Source organism: Ylistrum balloti, unplaced genomic scaffold (genome assembly GCF_031769215.1).
Source record: "Ylistrum balloti isolate Yb309-2 unplaced genomic scaffold, AGI_CSIRO_Ybal_v1 Utg371020, whole genome shotgun sequence".
In the NCBI taxonomy this organism is placed as follows: Eukaryota; Metazoa; Mollusca; class Bivalvia; order Pectinida; family Pectinidae; genus Ylistrum; species Ylistrum balloti.
The window spans coordinates 23,512-43,982 of record NW_026782567.1 but is presented as its reverse complement, the minus strand read 5'-3'; the positions used below and the strand labels follow the sequence as shown (position 1 = coordinate 43,982).

Here is a 20,471-nt window from a genome sequence, read left to right as displayed (position 1 = left end):
GATTTGATAATTATGAAGACATCTGTGTCTAAACAGAGGTTAGACTTGACAATTATGTAGACATATGTGTCTTAACAGTAGTTAGACTTGATAATTATTTAAACACCTTATCAGAAGTTAGTCATGAAAATGTAGACACAAGTGTCTTACCAAAACTTCAATTAGATATCTACACAGTGTTGCACCAGTCTGTTGATTAGGCATAAAGACGCAGTTTCAATTATACATCCAATCAAAGTGTCTTACCAGAAGCCTCATGTGACATACAGACATTGTGTCTTCTCAAATACCATGATTACCAGAGGTTTGGTTGGACATGTAGACATGTGTCTTACCAGCTTCCCTAATGTCTGAGGTACATGAGTGGAGCATCATCTCCAGCAGACGACGCTTCAACTCTGTAGGGGATCGTAAAAGCTCATGTGTCTCTGCAATTCTGTCAATCCAAGAAAACACCTGTCCTCGTTCCTGTAACATTCATATCAACTTTAATATCTAAGGCATCAAAAGATTGTGTGTCATTTAGTCAAACTTCACATCTTTGTGAAAAATTCTTATTACTTTATTCAATCTTTCATTTAAGATATTGTAATTTAAAAAATAACAATTAAGACATTTCAGAACACTAAACCTGGGTTATATAATGTTATCATGTAGTGAAAACATTTTCCAAACCGAAAGTCCTAAATCTACAGAGTTACTTCCCTTGTACCATTCTAATTAAGGTGATGCCACATTGTAACCTTCCTAGTATTCACAAAAACAAACAATTCCTTTCACAAGTTAATGTACAAACCTTCCATGCAGTTTTGTCTGATCCTTCAACACCCTTCCACATCAAACTGAGAAGTATGATCAACAGATTCTGGGAAAGTTCCTCAGTGCGTTCAATATTGTTCCGTACATAGATCTTTTGTATTCCGAGATTATCTAACGCTTGCTGTATATGCTGAACCTCGTCCTGGGATTTTCTTCCAGATTCCTCAGGCCCTCCTTCTGTGACATCTGTCAGGCTCATGATACTGTCACTGGTTGAAATACTTAATGCTGATTGGCTGACAACAGACCCCGATCGGTCTTGTGATCTTTGACCTAATGTGTTTAAATCCTCAACACTTGCACTTGAACTTCGACTCATTGATCTTGGGCGTTCGTCTTCGGAGTTAGCAATGTCTTCAAATTGCTGTTGTGAAATGAACATGGGTGTGCGTGGAGTATTTGGTGTGGGTGTGAGAGAAAAGTCATTAGCACCAAGATTCAATGATGTTGGGTGTTTCGGAGTCCCATTCACTGTTATCTGTGACGGTGAATCCTCCCTCCCTTCTCTAGCTGTTTGAACCCTACTATTTGTCAATGCAGAAACATCACTAACTGTTACACCAACAGGGTTCTCAGAACCTTCTACACTGTCATGATTGTTAACAGGGTGATCAACAGTTGAACGGAAGATGAATAGCTTTGTTAAAGCTTCCTGCCATCCCAATTGCTTGGAGAAATTTTTGGCAGAATTCACTTTACCGACCAGTAAAGCTAATATCTGCAAATAAATTTTCAAATCTGAGATATGAAAACGTTTTTGGCTTTCATTGTTTTTTCCTTTTTTTTTTTTTTTTGCTTTATTACTAACCAGTAGAGCTAACATCTGTAAAGAAATTTCCAAATCTGATATATGAAATGACTTCATTACATTGAAATCTGAGAAAGAATATGAATTTTGCAATCTTGTTTAATTTGGTGAGGAAATCAAAATTGTACATTAAACTTAAAGCGAAGATCAGGTTTATATTAAAGACAGTTCAAGAGAAACAAAGAAAGATTGCTGGGAAAATGTTGAGGTAGCAGAAAGATGTATCTATTGAGGAAATAGAAAATTGTTTTTGAGCAGAAGAAAGGGAAGTAATTAAGAGTAAGAAAGGGAAAAGAAAAGATACAGAGGAAAGGATAACGAAAAAAATAAGCTGGCAGAAAAGTCATTTCTGTTTGGGAGGGGAGATAACTGTAGTAACATGTATATAAGTAGGATGAGGAAACTGAAGGAAAGTACAGTGAATACAGGAAATAAGAGAGATTAAAGAGAAGGTAGAAATACTATACCTGTCGACTGGCCTCCAACTTAATATCAGAACTGCTGTAATATATCAGTTGTAATAACGCCAACAGGGAATTACAGCACTGTGGTGAATCTGTAAGGAAAGCAACAAGTAATTATCAGCTGTAATAATGACAACAGGAAATTACAAAACTGTGGTAAGTCTGTAAGAAAACCAACATGTAATTATCAGCTGTAACAATGACAACAGGGTATTACAGCACTTTGGCAAGCCTGTAAGAAAAGCAACGTGACATAACCCACAGAAACAAGAAGTTGATAACAGCTGTCTGCAAGGAATTTAACTACATCATGTTAACATGGCAATTAGGTGAACTACTGTCCACCACAAACACACTGCCTTACCCAGGTGAACCCATACCTTAAATATGAAGTTCCAGTGATAGGTAGAGTAGGAGATAGCGACCAGAGAATTTTTTACTTTGACGTAAGTCGAAGATAAAAATATATATCAGAGTGATCTGCTTTTGATATACAACTGACCACTTCACCAAGGTGAACCCATGCCCCATGATAGAAGTTCCAAGTGAAAAACCAGTACAAGAGAAAGAGGTCAGACAAATTATTTCTCTGATAGAATCAAAGGTCAAAATGTAGGTCATAGTGACCTACTTTTAATACATAACACACTTAATTATCACGGTGAACCCATATCTAAAATATTAAGTTGTAGTGACAAGTAGAGAAGGAGGTAGAGTCCAGACAAAATAGCAGAATGATGGACCTAAGGACTTAAAGACACAAGGCAAGACTATAGTTCTCCAGGACATCAAACAAATTAAGTCTATATACTGATATTTTATTTCTCCCTTTACCAAGCATTACTCTCTAACGTATATAGAGTAGCAACATAAGCCATCAAACAATTTTTCACTTATATCGAAGAGTGGTTAAAAACACACAAAATGTAAATGTAATGATAATTTCAAATAATATTATTGCACAAGAACTAAAAACTCACAACAGCGAAAAATAATTTACCTGCGATGGCGACAAATTCAATGAAGCGTTTGATCATAGGTCCTGATACTTCACAGTTCTGCATCATGCCAACCAATCCAAGATGACCACATTCGTTGAGGCGAACACGACTTTTGCTTTTCTCATATACTTTATCTGACTTCAAAATTGTATGTAGCACCTATAGAAAACATGATTAATCATCTATCTGATACTTCTAATACTATGGATATATTTTAATATGAACAACAAAATCTTTCTGGTAAATTAATTATTGTTTCTTGAAAACATATAAACATATCCAGAAAAAGTCATCATAATTGAAGTAAATTATAATATATTCTATGAAAATATACCCCCCTTATTCCTACATATTGGTCAAAGTTGACATGGTCAGAGAAAGGAATTATTGTCAAAAGAATATACCTTTATGATTTTTTCGTAGAACATGACAGAGTATCCTCCCTTGACTAAAAGTCCCAGAAACAGTTCTGCCATATCAGGTTCAAACATGAAAAGATATAGCTGGTCCTGCCGTCTCTGCATGTCCAGCAGAGAGAGTAGCATATCCAGGGTCTCACACACCTGTCAATACAGTAGAAAATAATGTTCTCACACACCTGTCAGTACAGTAGAAAATAATGTTCTCACACACCTGTCAGTACAGTAGAAAATAATGTTCTCACACACCTGTCAGTACAGTAGAAAATAATGTTTTCACACACCTGTCAGTACAGTAGAAAATAATGTTTTCACACACCTGTCATTACAGTAGAATATAATGTTCTCACACACCTGTCAATACAGTAGAAAGTAATGTTCTCACACACCTGTCAATAGAGTAGAAAGTAATGTTCTCACACAACTGTCAGTACAGTAAAAAATAATGTTCTCACACACCTGTCAGTACAGTAGAAAATAATGTTCTCACACACCTGTCAGTACAGTAGAAAATAATGTTCTCACACACCTGTCAGTACAGTAGAAAATAATGTTCTCACACACCTGTCATTACAGTAGAAAATAATGTTCTCACACACCTGTCATAACAGTAGAAAATAATGTTCTCACACACCTGTCATAACAGTAGAAAATAATGTTCTCACACACCTGTCAATAGAGTAGAAAATAATGTTCTCACACACCTGTAAATACAGTAGAAAATAATGTTCTCACACACCTGTAAATACAGTAGAAAATAATGTTCTCACACACCTGTCAGTACAGTAGAAAATAATGTTCTCACACACCTGTCAATACAGTAGAAAATAATGTTCTCACACACCTGTCAGTACAGTAGAAAATAATGTTCTCACACACCTGTCATAACAGTAGAAAATAATGTTCTCACACACCTGTCAGTACAGTAGAAAATAATGTTCTCACACACCTGTCAGTACAGTAGAAAATAATGTTCTCACACACCTGTCATAACAGTAGAAAATAATGTTCTCACACACCTGTAAATACAGTAGAAAATAATGTTCTCACACACCTGTCATAACAGTAGAAAATAATGTTCTCACACACCTGTCAGTACAGTAGAAAATAATGTTCTCACACACCTGTCAGTACAGTAGAAAATAATGTTCTCACACACCTGTAAATACAGTAGAAAATAATGTTCTCACACACCTGTAAATACAGTAGAAAATAATGTTCTCACACACCTGTCAATACAGTAGAAAATAATGTTCTCACACACCTGTCATTACAGTAGAAAATAATGTAAAAAGTTTCTCTTTCGATGGTTCATATTTTTCCAATTTTAACAAAAGTTTGAAGCAAAAATGAAATATTTTTCATTGAAATGTAATTCTTAGTAATTGAACCTCTACATAAAGGTCACCTCTTTATAAAGGCCACATGCTATCAAAATCAAAAGGTCCATGGGCCTTAATGGTCACTTGAGGTTTCAGGCCATCGATCCCAGTGTTGAGGCAGACAGAACAGAACCGATATATGCATACTAAGTTTTTTATTGTTTCTAATTTTGCTTTGAACAAACATGATAGCCTTTTATCTCAGCATGCTATTGGCCCAATATCATAACCCTGGGCCATTATCAAGACCTAAAAAAATTCCTTCATCAACAAAATATATTTGCTTTTTATATAAAAGCAACCTGTCTGTAAAGACCGCTTTTTCTGTGCTCTGTTGAGTGGGCTTTTTAAACAGGTTTGTCTGTACAGTTGTTTTATGTGTGTGATGTGTTTGATGGTGTCAGTAATGATAAATGCAGTGTTCTCACCAAGTCCTCTTCCTTAACAGTGAGGATGAAGGAGATGATGGTGGACACCTCCTCTGCAGTGACATCTTTTGTCATGTAATACTTGACTAGACTAAGAAGGGATCCGCGAATCGTCTTGGCATCCACCGCTGATAATCCACTTTCACAAGAACTGCAATATACAAGTTAATGTAGATAATGTGCTGTCGCCATAAAAAATTCTCACATTACAGATCATTTAGTCTTACACTTTCTGCATTCAATTCCAATTTCATGGACAAGATTGTAAGCGCCTTCCCACATGTGGTGCAATCGTTTTGTAAAATGATAGTTAGTATGGTAGTTCTTCTGCTCACCTTATCACTTAACCAGTTATCACTCATCATAACCCATATTTTGCTTGTGTGCACAACTTATATGTATTCTTGCTTCATTTCAACAATAAACTTAATAAACATGTTCAATAGTTTTTATTCGTTTACTCTGTTTTTCTCATTTTCAATGCCTCTGAAATCAAATGTAGAATCCAAGTCTGCCATTTTGTTGTCGTAGTAAACGACCCAATATAAACAAGTCATTCAGGATTATTTTATGATCTTAACAAATGAGTATGCTTGTAACACATAAAGATTGAATTCATTATTTTGTGTTTGCTAATCATTATTGTTAGATCAATATTTCTTCAGCCAACTCCTACATGCAACCATGCCTAACTGGTGAGCAATATGTATTTCATGATGTCTGGAGGCATTACAAAAGGGACATAACTTTAAAAATACAGACAGGAAAGAAGGCATGTTTATTACGACATATGAAGATGTCATGAAATATATGGGAGCACGTGATGTCATAAAATGTCATGAGCTTACTGACAATATATTGAAAACATGTAGCCGGGACAAATTCTACCCATGACTTTCTTCTAACCTTCAATACCTTGTTTAAAACTAAACGAAGGGACATAACTTTACAAATAGACAGAATTTGGTGTATGTGACTTTATTTATCAACTTAAGTCAATACACCATTAGAAGATGTTCCCTTGACAGATAGTGATCTATTTATTGAGAACTTGAAACTAAATTTATGTTGACTCAAGACCAAATTTATATTGCCTTGAAAATAAATTTATGTTGACTCAAGACCAAATTTATATTGCCTTGAAAATAAATTTATGTTGCCTCAAGACCAAATTTATATTGCCTTGAAAATAAATTTATGTTGACTCAAGACCAAATTTATATTGCCTTGAAAATAAATTTATGTTGACTCAAGACCAAATTTATATTGCCTTAAAAATAAATTTATGTTGCCTCAAGACCAAATTTATGTTGCCTTGAGACAAAAATTTATGTTGCCTTGAGAGTTTCATAGACATGATAATCCTGTCTGGAAATCATTGTACAAACCTGTAGTAGGTTCTAACTATGTCCATTATATACTGTACACCAAATTTCTTCCTGAAGTATTTTCTGTCGTCTTTGATTATTGTAGATAGGTACTGGATATGCCCTGAAACCAAAATCATATAAAATCAATGTTGGTCATTTTGCATTTTTTTTTCAGCCAAAAACAAGCTAAAAACTTTTTTTTCCCAAACTGAAGATAAAAATTTTTCATTTTAAAGAAAATACTGCTATATTTTCCCCAAACTAAACAACAATACATACTACATTTTACTTATTTATTCAAACAAAAAAGAAGGAGAAATCTATTTATTGCTGATTATTTACAGCCCTTTCAATCAACAGGTTAATTTACATTGTTTGAAGAACAGAGTACCGTGCTATTTTAGTCAATGAATGGATCACCATCAGGAAACTGATATCATTAACTTCATCTGGACTTCCTATTTCAGTCGAAATTAAGATAGGTTGAAATATTTCCCACAGTCCCTTGAATTTCCAGATAATGAGTTTCAACTATATTTTTTTTTCAAATGCTTTGACATGTTTGATGTCTTCATTGCACCTTGGTTTAATATTATCAAATACATATTAAAGTCTTTAATTATGATGTGTAATATTTCTATATTTTTCCCCACCATAACTTCTAAAGTTCTAACAATTTTACTTGTTAATTTGCTATGATCTTAGTCCACAAAACAAAAATAAGAATTGAGAATTCAGTTAAAAAACTTTTAATGTGATTTCTGTTAGTACCTATCCTGACAGGGAATTCGCTCTTGCTCCAGATCCTGAAGTCAAACAGGATGTGCTGATAAAGATGGTTCACCATACTTTTGTTGACAGTCATCGTCGTCTCCACCAGTAACTGGACGGCCATTAATACGTTGACATCTATCAGCTTTGGGTCAACCTGGAAGTTAATGTATGTCATTCAGAGCTATTCACAGATAGACAGATTATTTAATGTTCCCAGTCAAAATCGATCCAACAGTATATAAAAATATCTCATCTCAAAATAAACTTCTCCAGAGTGTACTTTTAAATGTTATTCAAAGTTTCTAAATTTTCTATTATCTTGCACAAAAACCCTGTCTAAATCTGGTATCCAAGAAAATCTAAGTCTCAGCAATTATCAAAACAGTTATATTAGAATCAATTTGGGCTGAAGACTTTGATTATCTCCCATTCACTTTACATACATGATCTCTTCATGCAGGAAAGCTCTTCTTGAAATTGGAAATGCCAGACTAATAAATACTTTCAATATACATGAAGTATACTTTCTGGCTTCTAAAAGAGAGTTCCATATAAGATGACAATGTCAGTTCTTGTGTTAAAGAGACATCACACATGTACCTTTTGCAGGAGAGCTCCGAGTGTGGTGGCAGCACCAGTTCTAACAAATGTGTCCTGGTTCATGCTCTTGGTGTGAACCATGTGGCGTAACAAGGTCAGGAATCCCGACACCTGGTTCTGTTCTAGTTTGGCATCTACATCACCAACAGTGACACAAAGTGAGTTAAAACAAACAGATGACAAATTCTTATTTCTATTAAAGGACAGAATCTTGTAAGAAATTTTCGCTACCAAGAAGATCAACCATTTTATTTCTATCAAAGGACAGAAGCTTGGAAGGAGATGCAATAAAAGCTGATGATAGGTGGGCACGGAAAAGATGGATTGCACATTGCAGTTGGTATTTTTCATCACCTTCAGATTGGGAACTTGGCTTTGAATTTTGGAGAAACTTTCTACAAAATCTAAACTTAGGAGAAATAGTGAAACACAAAGATATTTAAAGTTAATCAGAACAAATAGGTTTATTTCTGTCCAATGTTGCTATTAAAGCAAAAACACTGCCATCTAAATCCGGAGCTAACTTTACATACCCAGGGTAAGTTGTACATTGGAGAATACCATCTAGATGTTTATTTTAAATTCTTCAACAACCATTTATTTGGGGATTTTAACAGTTGGATTGGGAAAATAATAAGGGCTTTGTCATTGAGAATAGGGATCCTAATTGGCCCCAAATACTACTTTGTAATAAATCATCTACAGAAACGCAGTCAAAAAAACAAAATAGATAAAATGTACATTAAATCCTATACAATCAACATCATCAAATTAAAAAATATCACGACAAGAAAATGAGAAATAGATGAAAAATCAAGATTTAAAAGATAACAGACCAATGAGAACTCTGACCATTTTTATTTTAATATGAAAAGATTTAGCTACCTGCATATGAACTACTAGGGATAACAACCCAGTCATCTTGTTCCTGTGAACTGGAGTGTGACATGACACCTGGACTTTCGGGAGGGGATATGACCACCTCCCCAGGGAAGGGACCTTTGTTCACCTGCTCAAGCAGAGGAATTAGCACCTGAATACCGCCAATACAGTTGATCACATCCTGAAAAATAACAAAATCATTCAATGTTTATGTTCAGTTTTTTTCCAAAATCCCTTTTAAGAAATAATTTCAGTCACTAGAGAATGTTGATGCTATATGTTCAAAAATCTAATGAATAAGTGTTTAGAAGTTATTCATTCAACTAGAACTGACCTCTGTGACCCTGACTGCATCAACTTTGACCTATGACTTCTATCTGATAATCAACAGCAACTGATTAGTGAATACATTTCAATTACATGGGACATTCCTTGACTGTTAAAATCTCTCTTCAATGTATTCTCAATAATTCAGATTACATTGTATGGTCATGTATACAATGTTGACACACCTTAATGTTTGTTTTTAAAAAATGATTGAAATGGTCATCTCTCTCTCATGTTGTTCAAACAAGACAGAAACCAGTAGAGTCAGGCGTCAGTCAAAGTTAGATGTCAGAAAAGTCAGGTGTCAGTAAAGTTGGATGTCAGAAAAGTCAGGTGTCAGTCAAGTTGGATGTCAGAAAAGTCAGGTGTCAGACAAGTTGGATGTCAGGTGTCAATCAAGTCACTATTATTAATAATATACAGGATATCTGACATTCAAGTCAGACATCAGTAAGCTGGACACTCTACTGCTCAACTAAATGGCACTTCCCACTAGTGGAAGCTAGGATGTCCTTTCAGTCAGATGTCTGAAATGTTAGGTGTCTGTAAAGTCAGATGTCTGAAATGTTAGGTGTCTGTAAAGTCAGGTGTCTGAAACGTTAGGTATCTGTAAAATCAGGTGACTGTAAAGTCAGGTGACTGTAAAGTTAGGTGTCTGAAACGTTAGGTATCTGTAAAATCAGGTGACTGTAAAGTCAGGTGTCTGAAACGTTAGGTATCTGTAAAATCAGGTGACTGTAAAGCCAGGTGACTGTAAAGTTAGGTGTCTGAAACGTTAGGTATCTGTAAAATCAGGTGACTGTAAAGCCAGGTGACTGTAAAGTTAGGTGTCTGAAACGTTAGGTATCTGTAAAATCAGGTGACTGTAAAGTCAGGTGTCTGAAACGTTAGGTATCTGTAAAGTCAGGTGTCTGTAAAGTTAGGTGTCTGTAAAGTCAGGTGACTGTAAAGTTAGGTGTCTGTAAAGCCAGGTGACTGTAAAGTTAGGTGTCTGAAACGTTAGGTATCTGTAAAATCAGGTGACTGTAAAGTCAGGTGTCTGAAACGTTAGGTATCTGTAAAGTCAGGTGTCTGTAAAGTTAGGTGTCTGTAAAGTCAGGTGACTGTAAAGTTAGGTGTCTGTAAAGCCAGGTGTCTGTAAAGCCAGGTGACTGTAAAGTTAGGTGTCTGTAAAGCCAGGTGACTGTAAAGCCAGGTGACTGTAAAGTTAGGTATCTGTAAAGGAAGTTTATAATTTGATATCTGTAAAGCCAGGTTAAAGTCAGGTGTCTGTAGAGTTAGGTTATTGTCAGATGTCTGTAAAGCCAGGTTAAAGTCAGGTGTCTGTGGAGTTAGGTTATAGTCAGATATCTGTAAAGTCAGGTTATAGACAGGTTATAGTCAGGTATCTATAAAGACAGGTTATAGTCAGGTATCTATAAAGACAGGTTATAGACAGGTGTCAGTAAAGTCAGATTATAGTCAGGTGTCTGTAAAGTCAGGTTATAGACAGGTTATAGTCAGGTATCTATAAAGACAGGTTATAGTCAGGTATCTATAAAGACAGGTTATAGACAGGTGTCAGTAAAGTCAGGTTATAGTCAGGTGTCTGTAAAGTCAGGTTATAGACAGGTTATAGTCAGGTATCTATAAAGACAGGTTATAGACAGGTGTCTGTATAGTCAGGTTATAGTCAGGTATCTATAAAGACAGGCTATAGACAGGTGTCAGTAAAGTCAGGTTATAGTCAGGTATCTATAAAGACAGGTTATAGACAGGTGTCAGTAAAGTCAGGTTATAGTCAGGTGTCTGTAAAGTCAGGTTATAGACAGGTTATAGTCAGGTATCTATAAAGACAGGTTATAGACAGGTGTCTGTATAGTCAGGTTATAGTCAGGTGTCTGTTAAGCCAGGTTATAGTCAGGTGTCTGTGAAGTTAGTTTGATATTGCTGTTGTGTTTATAAGGTACCTTGATATCCCAGGTGACACACCGTTTGCCAATGAGCTGGCCATGATTTAGATTCTGAGACAGGTCCACACACAGTCCATCCCTGGATGCCTGTAATGACATGCACAATGATTAGGAATTGTTCTGATATAAGAATTTCTATTCAATATACATATTATTAACCAGAGGAAAATGTTGGGAGGTTTACTATACCTGGGGAGATACTTCTAACAGGTAACATATAAGTAGTCGGCATATTATAATGTAACAACATCCTATAATACATCCCCCCCAGCAGTCTCTTGTGTTATAAGAACATGTTTAGAGCTGACCATACATCATGTATCACTCAGTAATGGTGATAGACTGTGTGACATCATGTTTGTGATACATACCTTGGCATCATATTGGAGAACCATCTTTGGGACTAGATCATTCAATTCAGAGAATTCTTCATTGGCAAATAATGTCTGATGATTTGGTCCTGTAAACAAAGGTCACGCTTTTAACTTGACATTCAAAAATATTCTTGTATTAAAATTGAGCATTTTCTTCCCATGGCAAAACATTTACTTAAATGTAACATTTCTTTATTTTCAGACCACATTCATGAGAACTTGAAACAGTTAAAATAAACAATTGTCAATAAAGTTTCTAATCCTGACTCTGAATTGTTGCTTTACATTCTTCTAACAGCCAGGGTTATTTAAGGATGTGCCAGGTTTTGGTGGTGGAAGGAAGCCACACTTCTCGGAGAAAAACCACCAACCTGTGACCAGTACCTGGCCACTGCCTTATACATAGGCCCCAAACCTGTGACCCAGAACTGGAGAGCTAGTGATAGACAGTCAGATGCCTTACCACTCAGCCATCCAAGGACTCTAAAGCATTAACATCACATCAAAAGGTCAACAAGAGACAACATCATCATGTTACAAACCTGCTGAGAATAAAGCTTTCACTTGACTTGGATGCAAAGCATCATGGAAGAAGCAGATCAGACCAAGTTGTCCGTGAATTGAAATGGGAGACCCCCACGCATCATCCTGTGTTCCAGTCAGTAAGGAGTTCACCCCTGGTTCACAGGGACTTGGCTTTGATTGGCTTGGAAATAAGAACTTCAGAGGTGATTTTTTAGTCTTTGTGTCCGCGACTGGACCTGATTGGTCGAGTACCAAGTTCATGGTTGAACGAGGGCATGGCGATCCAACACGGCAAGACGTAAACGCCTGAAATACATTTCCATTATTTGGCTATTGTCGTAATTTTGATGTCTTTGAATTCAAACGATTACTGTTACTAAGTCCAAATAAAAAGGATTTACATCATAATGTATTAATTCATATGCTGATGTACATTTGATGACTTCAATCATCCACACAAACATTTATCATATATAATCTGTGGCTAGGTATACTGTAAATTTTCACTTAATACATTCTGTCAAGGAAGCAGAGATCATGAATTTTTTTTATCTGAATACCTCCTATACATGTCAAATCTCAAGTTTTGGACTCTAGTTTCCAGTTTATTTAAATAAATTTGGCGGTTAACAATTTATAATTTCGTTCCTAAAAAGGAGACTTTTGAAAATGAAATCTGTTGTTTTCAATCATACAATCTGTGAGCAATTTTGTTTATACTTAAAAAATTACAATACACAAGGTTGTGCTCAGATGTTGAAGCACAAATATGAATGAATTTAAGAAACATAGCCAAACAATCTTCTATTAGTAAAAGATTTTCTAATTGGAAATATACTGCTCTGATTCACTGACATTTTTGGATATTTATGAGGCCCGATAATTTCATTGGTTTAGAATAAGTGACCTAAGTGTGACCATTGACTAACAAGAGAATATGTTATAATACATACTTCAGTCATGTTAGGAGATTTTAATTGTGAGTTGAGTTTGAGTCTCCCATCAATGTAGACATTGAGCTGACTATTGGTGAATGGCCGACGTGAACTGGTATGGACTATGGCTATACAATGCTGAAATATTTACAAAGTATGTTTTAATATCAATTTTTAATAAAATTTGAGAAAAAATATTCAATAATGTAATGAATTTACGATCTAAATGTATCATATAACAGAACAGATATAGGATTTATCTTGAAATCAATGTCTATTTGCTTCAAAATATTTCATATGCAGCAATACTGTTTTATCACATAATGTTATTTTTAATGATATTTTTTTTCTATGAACGAGTTATGTTGAAGAGAAATAAGTTCTAAAACTCTTGACAGTTGGTATAGACAAACAGATTACTGATAATGAGACAGTACTCTACCACTGTGATGTGATATTAATAAGAACAACTCACCCAGAGATTGTCGTTGAGGCCTGTATCTGTTACTATCACAGTAGAGTATTCTTTACGGTTATATACAGCTATCACAATATCAAAAGTTGGCGTCACAAACGCCTCAAATCCACACCCAGCATTGGACACAAAGCTGTAACATAAAACATTTATCTACAGCTAAAAAGGTCTCAAATCACGTACACATCACAAATCCTTCAAATCCACACTCACCACTACACACAAAGCTTTGTAACATAAAATATTACAGTTGTATGATGATAATCACTATCAACTTAAGGTTTGAGAAAACCAAACATTTGGCAGAAAGAAACTTAATCACACATCTAGAAATCCAAGAGTGACCTTGAAGGAAATTTAACCTTGGTCAACGTTGAGAAAGTTGAGTAAGGTATGCACTTACTTTTTCTCCCGACCTCAGATTCTACCTACTCGCATGTAAAGGATCCTACTAAAGTACATGTTGTCCTGTAGGTTGTACACTTACTCGAACATTCACACCCAAAGTGTTGTGTTATAGGTTTGTCCTACTCACCAATAAAGAATTCTTCTGTAGGAAGCATTGTCCTGTAGGTTGTACACCTACTCAAACCTTCACACCTAGGATTCTCCTATATGAAGTGTTGTGTTATAGGTTTGCCCTACTCACCTATAAAGGATTCTTCTGTAGGAAGCATTGTCCTGTAGGTTGTACACCTACTCAAACCTTCACACCTAGGATTCTCCTATATGAAGTGTTGTGTTATAGGTTTGCCCTACTCACCTATAAAGAATTCTCACATTGTCCTATAAAGACACCCAGGATTCTTATATGAAGTGTTGTGTTATAGGTTTGCCCTACTCACCTATAAAGAATTCTTCTGTAGGAAGCATTGTCCTGTAGGTTGTACACCTACTCGAACCTTCACACCCAGGATTCTCCTATATGAAGTGTTGTGTTATAGGTTTGCCCTACTCACCTATAAAGAATTCTTCTGTAGGAAGCATTGTCCTGTAGGTTGCACACCTACTTGAACCTTCACACCCAGGATTTTTCTATATGAAGTGTTGTGTTATAGGTTTGCCCTACTCACCTATAAAGGATTCTTCTGTAGGAGGTTTTGTCCTGTAGGTTGTGAAGTTTAGTGTCTACAGTACCATCAAGACAAATCCAAGACAGGAAGGAGAATCCAGCACCAGGCCATTTCCGGAAAGATGGCAATGTTATACACTGCAAATACAAATATAATTTTTTTCATTATTTCAAATTCAATCATACAAGGTTCTACTTTCAATATGCCTTCATCTGACGACATATTCGTTTTTTACATCAATCTAACAATGTTCCCATTTTATACCTCAATATGAAGACATTGATGACAATGTTCACGTTTTAGTGTCAAAATTTCATGTACCATAAAACCCTTTATGATTGAGGGAGATTGATTTCTGTTGCTTTGTGGGTATTCTTAATCAATTAATGAACATGTCCTCAACCTGTTTCTCTAGCAGTTGGATATTCCTTTCATTATTTGTTTTGTACAGCTACTGTATAAGTAATTTCGTTATTATCACATTGGTAAGATGCTGAAAATGTCGAAATACAAAACCACACCATGTAACATTTTTTTTGGTGCTAAAAGGATCATTCCTTTTTTTTTTTAGAAATTATCCCTTACGAGGCAGTCATCTTTCTGTAAGGAACACCTAAAATGTAATCCCTCAACTTTCACTTAATGTAAATATGCAGATTTTAAAAATTAATACTTGTAACCATGTAATGATTCTTGCCTATAAGAAAAACTTACATCTGCTGTTTCCTGGAGGTTGAAGAAATGAAGTGCTCCCTCTTTCCCCTCACGGCGGGCCATAGTGGATATAGCATGCATCAGACGACTACAGTACGGATTCTACAAATCCAAGTCTTATAAGTGAGTAAAACTAAATATGGGTTTAAAAATTTTCATTTATCATTACAACATACTGCAAAGGCTGTTATTTTTGAGGGGTTTTTTTTATATATATTTTTGAGGATGAAATAACGTGAAGGAAACTAAATACCTTGAAAATAATTGAGAAAATTATAGTCCATTTCATGAATTTTGTCACAAATACATCATTTCTGATTCCAGCAGTTCTGCATGGAACGACCATTTCTAATGGCAAATGGTATAAATTCATGGCTACTATGAAACTGGCTTTAATCACCTTAATTTGCATTTCTGATTGAAGATCTTAAAATGTTAGGATATCTATATATCATTAAAAATTATAAAATTAGAAATATTATGAGCCAGAAAATTACAATTCCTAATTGACAGTTATACATGATTATAAATGAGTATCTATTGAACTGTTTTCCCACCTGTTTTTCCTCTTCATCCAATCGCAGGAGACCGATTAGCTGTTTTAACTCTGTTGCTGTGATGGACTGGGTCCCCAGGGACTCCAGGAGGCTGATGAGGTGACCTAAGAAAGTCGTAAGTCATTGAGAATCAAACTGACATTACCTATCACCAGATCATTAGTTATAAAACTTGACTGCAGTGTCATCAATAATTTTTATATCAGAGTTCATGATTAATCGGTGTTGACTTACGTACAGATTCAGCTTTCCTAGGAATGAACAGTGACAGGACAATCTAACATAATTCTTCAACCTCATCTAATGTGATGATCAATTGTTATTTTTCATAATCCAGCACTGGTACCTTAATATTTTCTTGAGTTTTAGCAAAAACTAAAATCCATAAACAAAATAACATGCCATTTGCAAATAATATATATTCTTATGCAAATTCTTGGTAAGTTAGGTTAAATAGCTTAAAGTTACTGAAAAATTAAATATTACTACAATGAGGAATGCGTTCACTTTCTATATCTACTGAACACAGTCAGCCAAGCATGTAACCAATTAACTACATTGGAAAGCCTATCCAAATTTAAGTGGTCAGATTTTCAATTATGGATTTTAAGCAAATTCCCATTACTAGCAATAAATACAAAGACCCGCATACAAGTATCTTTTGAGTGGAAACCATGATAGCCTGTTAGCAGTCAAACAAAACCAATTTTATGTAGTGCTACAATGAGCAGAATTTTGTTTACATTTTTTTTTTTTTACAGAAAATTACCCACTTATAAAAAATTTCTGTGAGCATTTCAAACATGACAGAAATAATTAACTTTTTAATCCCACAGTTAGCCAATGACTGGTGTCCATCCATATATCTACAAAGCTATTTTTACAAACCAATGCTACTGTAAAGTCATATATTTTACCAGGATCAATTTTTGTTATTTAAAAAAAAAACATGATTTCATGGAGATTCTATTTTGCTGTTGTTATAGCTCAAGAAATGTACTTTTACTAATTTTGAGAACTAAACTGAAGCATATGTCATCAAAGCTAAGCCTAAATCAAAGAAGAAATATTCAGGGAACAAAATAAAAAAAGATGACTGAGTTTCTGGCTGACAACATCTTCGTTGGGTTTGGTTGTATGATCTTCCAACAGACTATTGGTTTACCAACAGGAGGGAACTGTGCCCTTCTGTTGGCTGACTTGTTTTTGTTTTCATATGAGGCTATATTTATAGAACAGCTTATCAACACAGGTCACAAAGACCTTTGTAAAGTAATTTAACTTCACTTTCAGATCTATTGATGATGTCTTGTCTTCATTTAATTACAAGAGATTTATTGACAATATCCATCATATAGACCCACCAGAATTGAAAATCATGGAAACAACAGACTCTTCTGCATCAGCCACATATCTCGATCTTTTCCTAATTTCCCTATTTTGAATTTTCCATTTCTGTTGGTTCTGTTGTTGTATACCTTGTTCCCATTTGAGAACATGCCATTACATACTTGGATTGACCAGGGTTTACAAGGCAGGTATCATCAATGAAGTAGAAGACGCTTACTCTTCCAGAACACCTGGTCTTATTATCCTTGTGCTTTTTCAGGATTTCTTTAAAATCCTTCCTTTAATCAAATTTTCCCTTGATTTATAGAATTTGAATTATGATTGTATTCCCCTGTAGATATTTTCTTGTTGTTTTTTACAGTTTGTGAACAAATGCATTCATGGATCTAGAGCACCCTAAAAATTATCGCAAATAAATTCCCCACAAAAATGTATGATTTTACAGAATTTCCTTGCCCTTAAAATAAGCCCATCCACTGATTGTGATTAAGTATTTGTAAATTAGTTAAAGCATGATACATACATCAGTAGAGAAGTCTTACCAACAGCTTTCTGATTGATTTGACGTTCTCGTCCTAGAACGGTTAAAATGGCACTGATCATTCCGTCATTACAGCAGTTCATCTTGTTGTTGTGACCTCTCCCACAGAGCGTGCTCAGACTCTCTGACAGCCATATTTGGAGATCATGTGACTGTATGTCAGGCAACCAACATAGCAACATAATGGCTGCTTGTGTATTATGTACATTGAGTTCTTCTGTGTTGTCAAAATCGCTCTCCACAACCTGAATATTTATTACATAAGAATAAATCAATGGGATAAAAGCTTTCACAAAAAGCATTGTAATACCAAAATCCTTGTCTCTACATCAAGAATGAGATATTTTAGTAGTTATGACAGCAAAACGACTGTTTAATGTACAAAATTTCATTTTCTATTGAAGAAAACAGCGAGTAAAACTGAAAAGTGCTCCCTAAAAACAACTTTATTGAACACAAAATTTTAATAAAGGGCAATAATTATGTGATTAAGGAGTGTCGGAACCTGAAGTTGGTACACTTCACATCATCTTAGTATGTACCAAGTTTCATTGTCCAAGTTTAAATAAAAGCAAAATTGTGCTCTGGACACAAGGGCAATAACTTTGTTATTAATAGATATGATTAGTCTATAATTGTGGGGTTGGGAGACCGGAATTTGGTACACTAATATTTGCTTAAATATGACGAGTGTATACAAGTTTAACCATCTCTGCTTAACTAGCAAAGTTATGCTCCAAATACAAAAAAATGGAAGGAAGTTCTACACTGAATAACTTAATGCTGTATCATTAATTTATACAGTCCCTTAACAGACAAAGCTAAACACAACTTATAAACCCGGATGCTAATTGGCAGGGCATAGTTACCAGATTTAAGACCGCCTTTAGTAGCTCTATAGATGGTTGTCCAAGGCTCTTCAAAGCCTCCACAAACTTTGTATAACCAACCCTTAGCTGGAATCTCTCCTGTTTAAATATAAACACATCCAAATCAACTCAATGGTATCACCAGCGTGCCAGTTTGCAAAAACTGAGTCACATATCACTTTTAAACATTTTCCCTCAATAGTGAACGATTCAAAATGCCGCAATGAAATGTTACACTAACCTTGGCATTTACAGAACCTGACAGCACTGTACTCATCACCCGCAGTACAGACATGGCTAGTCTCTGGGCCTCGCTCCCAGTCAACTGTAAATATAAATAAACAAATTATTTGTGTTCTGTCATATCATTCATTTATGTAGGGTTTCTATTTCCTTTTCACCAACTGATCATGAATTCATGATCTGTTGTATTGTGACTTTGTACAAAACACGGATTAATCTAGACAAATTTTACTATTGGAAAAGGTAGTATTCCCAAAGTGGGATGTTTCCGCCTCTGCATTTAAACAAATTCCTCATAAAGAAAGTATACTGAAAACATGGGAAAATTTCCTCAACACAGACTACTTACAACAGATTATTAACTTTTTTTTTAAAGCAACCAGCCATGAAAAAGAAGTAACAATCCAGCCTCATTTGTCTTCTTTTTGTTTATGAAATCATCATGCATGTCATATATTCAACCTTATCCCTCTTTGTATTCTGAGAAGAAGAACTATCTGGAATTTCTCCATTTCTCAAAATTGGCCAATAATTCCCCCTTTTTTCCACAATGTGTAGTATTTCCCAGATTTACCCATACAGACTGTACTTTGAGTATGTGCTGTCTGTAGTATTCTAATTCAGTGAGATACCATATCCTAAGCTCAACCATAAACAAAAGTTTGTGACGTCATGACTACCAACTGAAATTAAAGCCTGTGTACGGAGATAGAAAACTACAACACTTCAAATAAAGGCACCTTAATAAAACCTGATCCATTCTGAAGGAGGGTATATTTATAATCATCAGCCAGAATACATGTTAAGTATCTCTCACAAGTGTCCATATACAAAATGTTCTTTACAAGAATTCAGCTTCATTTATTGGGATTATCTCCCCTTGAACAGTTGCATGATTAAGGCACAATGTCATACTGAACAACATGCAATAGGTCTGTCGTTTCCAATCCAAAGCAATTGTGTTACAATGTCTTGTCAAAAGACTCAACCATGTTATCACAAACTAGACCGCTTCCTGAGAACACACATGGTTCTGAGTAGAGACAAAACATCTGACCATCACATCAGGTCACGAAGTGAGATGCTCTACGAAATATAATATTGGATAGTCTTACGTATCCGTAATACAAAGTATTTCACATAATGACTTATTCTGTTCTTAACCTTTGTGTATTGTGTGTGCTTTATGATCTCTTGCAGACATTAGATAATGATACAGCTGTTAAGCCAAGTACAGTAATTTTATGATTCTATGGTGATGAAATTTATACTTACAGCAGTTTTCTGTAGCAGTGATACAAATGCATCGAACGTGCCACCGCTCACCATGATGACCTGTAGGGCACTTTTATCCTGACATGCCAACATCTCGTTAATGGCACCTTCAACACAAAACACTCATATTCAAATGTAACATTGATTCCAGTCACCTATAGGTCCATCATAAAACATCTAAATATTATTTTTATTTCTTCAATTTTTTCTTTTTTATTATTGTTGAATTTATTTTGATTTGTTGGTGATGTACCATATTTACACTGGCAATAAACCCATGCATTGTAATAAGCCTAATCATATCTGTTTCTGTT

General features: G+C 35.1%; 1 protein-coding gene across 1 annotated transcript in view; it reads right to left on the bottom strand.

Annotated features, from left to right (window-relative positions):
• LOC132560144 (neurobeachin-like protein 1) overlaps positions 1–20,471 on the bottom strand; it is a 63,804-nt gene that overhangs the window by 28,468 nt on the left and 14,865 nt on the right. Inside the window, exons 10-31 of the mRNA XM_060224793.1 lie at positions 20,158–20,264; positions 18,881–18,964; positions 18,640–18,738; positions 17,772–18,015; positions 15,880–15,983; positions 15,323–15,424; positions 14,609–14,745; positions 13,536–13,668; positions 13,079–13,198; positions 12,143–12,431; positions 11,598–11,686; positions 11,224–11,313; positions 8,951–9,128; positions 8,066–8,199; positions 7,463–7,619; positions 6,710–6,812; positions 5,322–5,472; positions 3,497–3,655; positions 3,092–3,251; positions 2,095–2,183; positions 797–1,537; positions 336–468 (exon numbers count right to left, since the gene is read on the bottom strand). Coding sequence (XP_060080776.1) covers positions 336–468; positions 797–1,537; positions 2,095–2,183; positions 3,092–3,251; positions 3,497–3,655; positions 5,322–5,472; positions 6,710–6,812; positions 7,463–7,619; positions 8,066–8,199; positions 8,951–9,128; positions 11,224–11,313; positions 11,598–11,686; positions 12,143–12,431; positions 13,079–13,198; positions 13,536–13,668; positions 14,609–14,745; positions 15,323–15,424; positions 15,880–15,983; positions 17,772–18,015; positions 18,640–18,738; positions 18,881–18,964; positions 20,158–20,264 — 3,603 coding nt within the window. The remainder of the gene's footprint in view (positions 1–335; positions 469–796; positions 1,538–2,094; positions 2,184–3,091; positions 3,252–3,496; positions 3,656–5,321; positions 5,473–6,709; positions 6,813–7,462; positions 7,620–8,065; positions 8,200–8,950; positions 9,129–11,223; positions 11,314–11,597; positions 11,687–12,142; positions 12,432–13,078; positions 13,199–13,535; positions 13,669–14,608; positions 14,746–15,322; positions 15,425–15,879; positions 15,984–17,771; positions 18,016–18,639; positions 18,739–18,880; positions 18,965–20,157; positions 20,265–20,471) is intronic.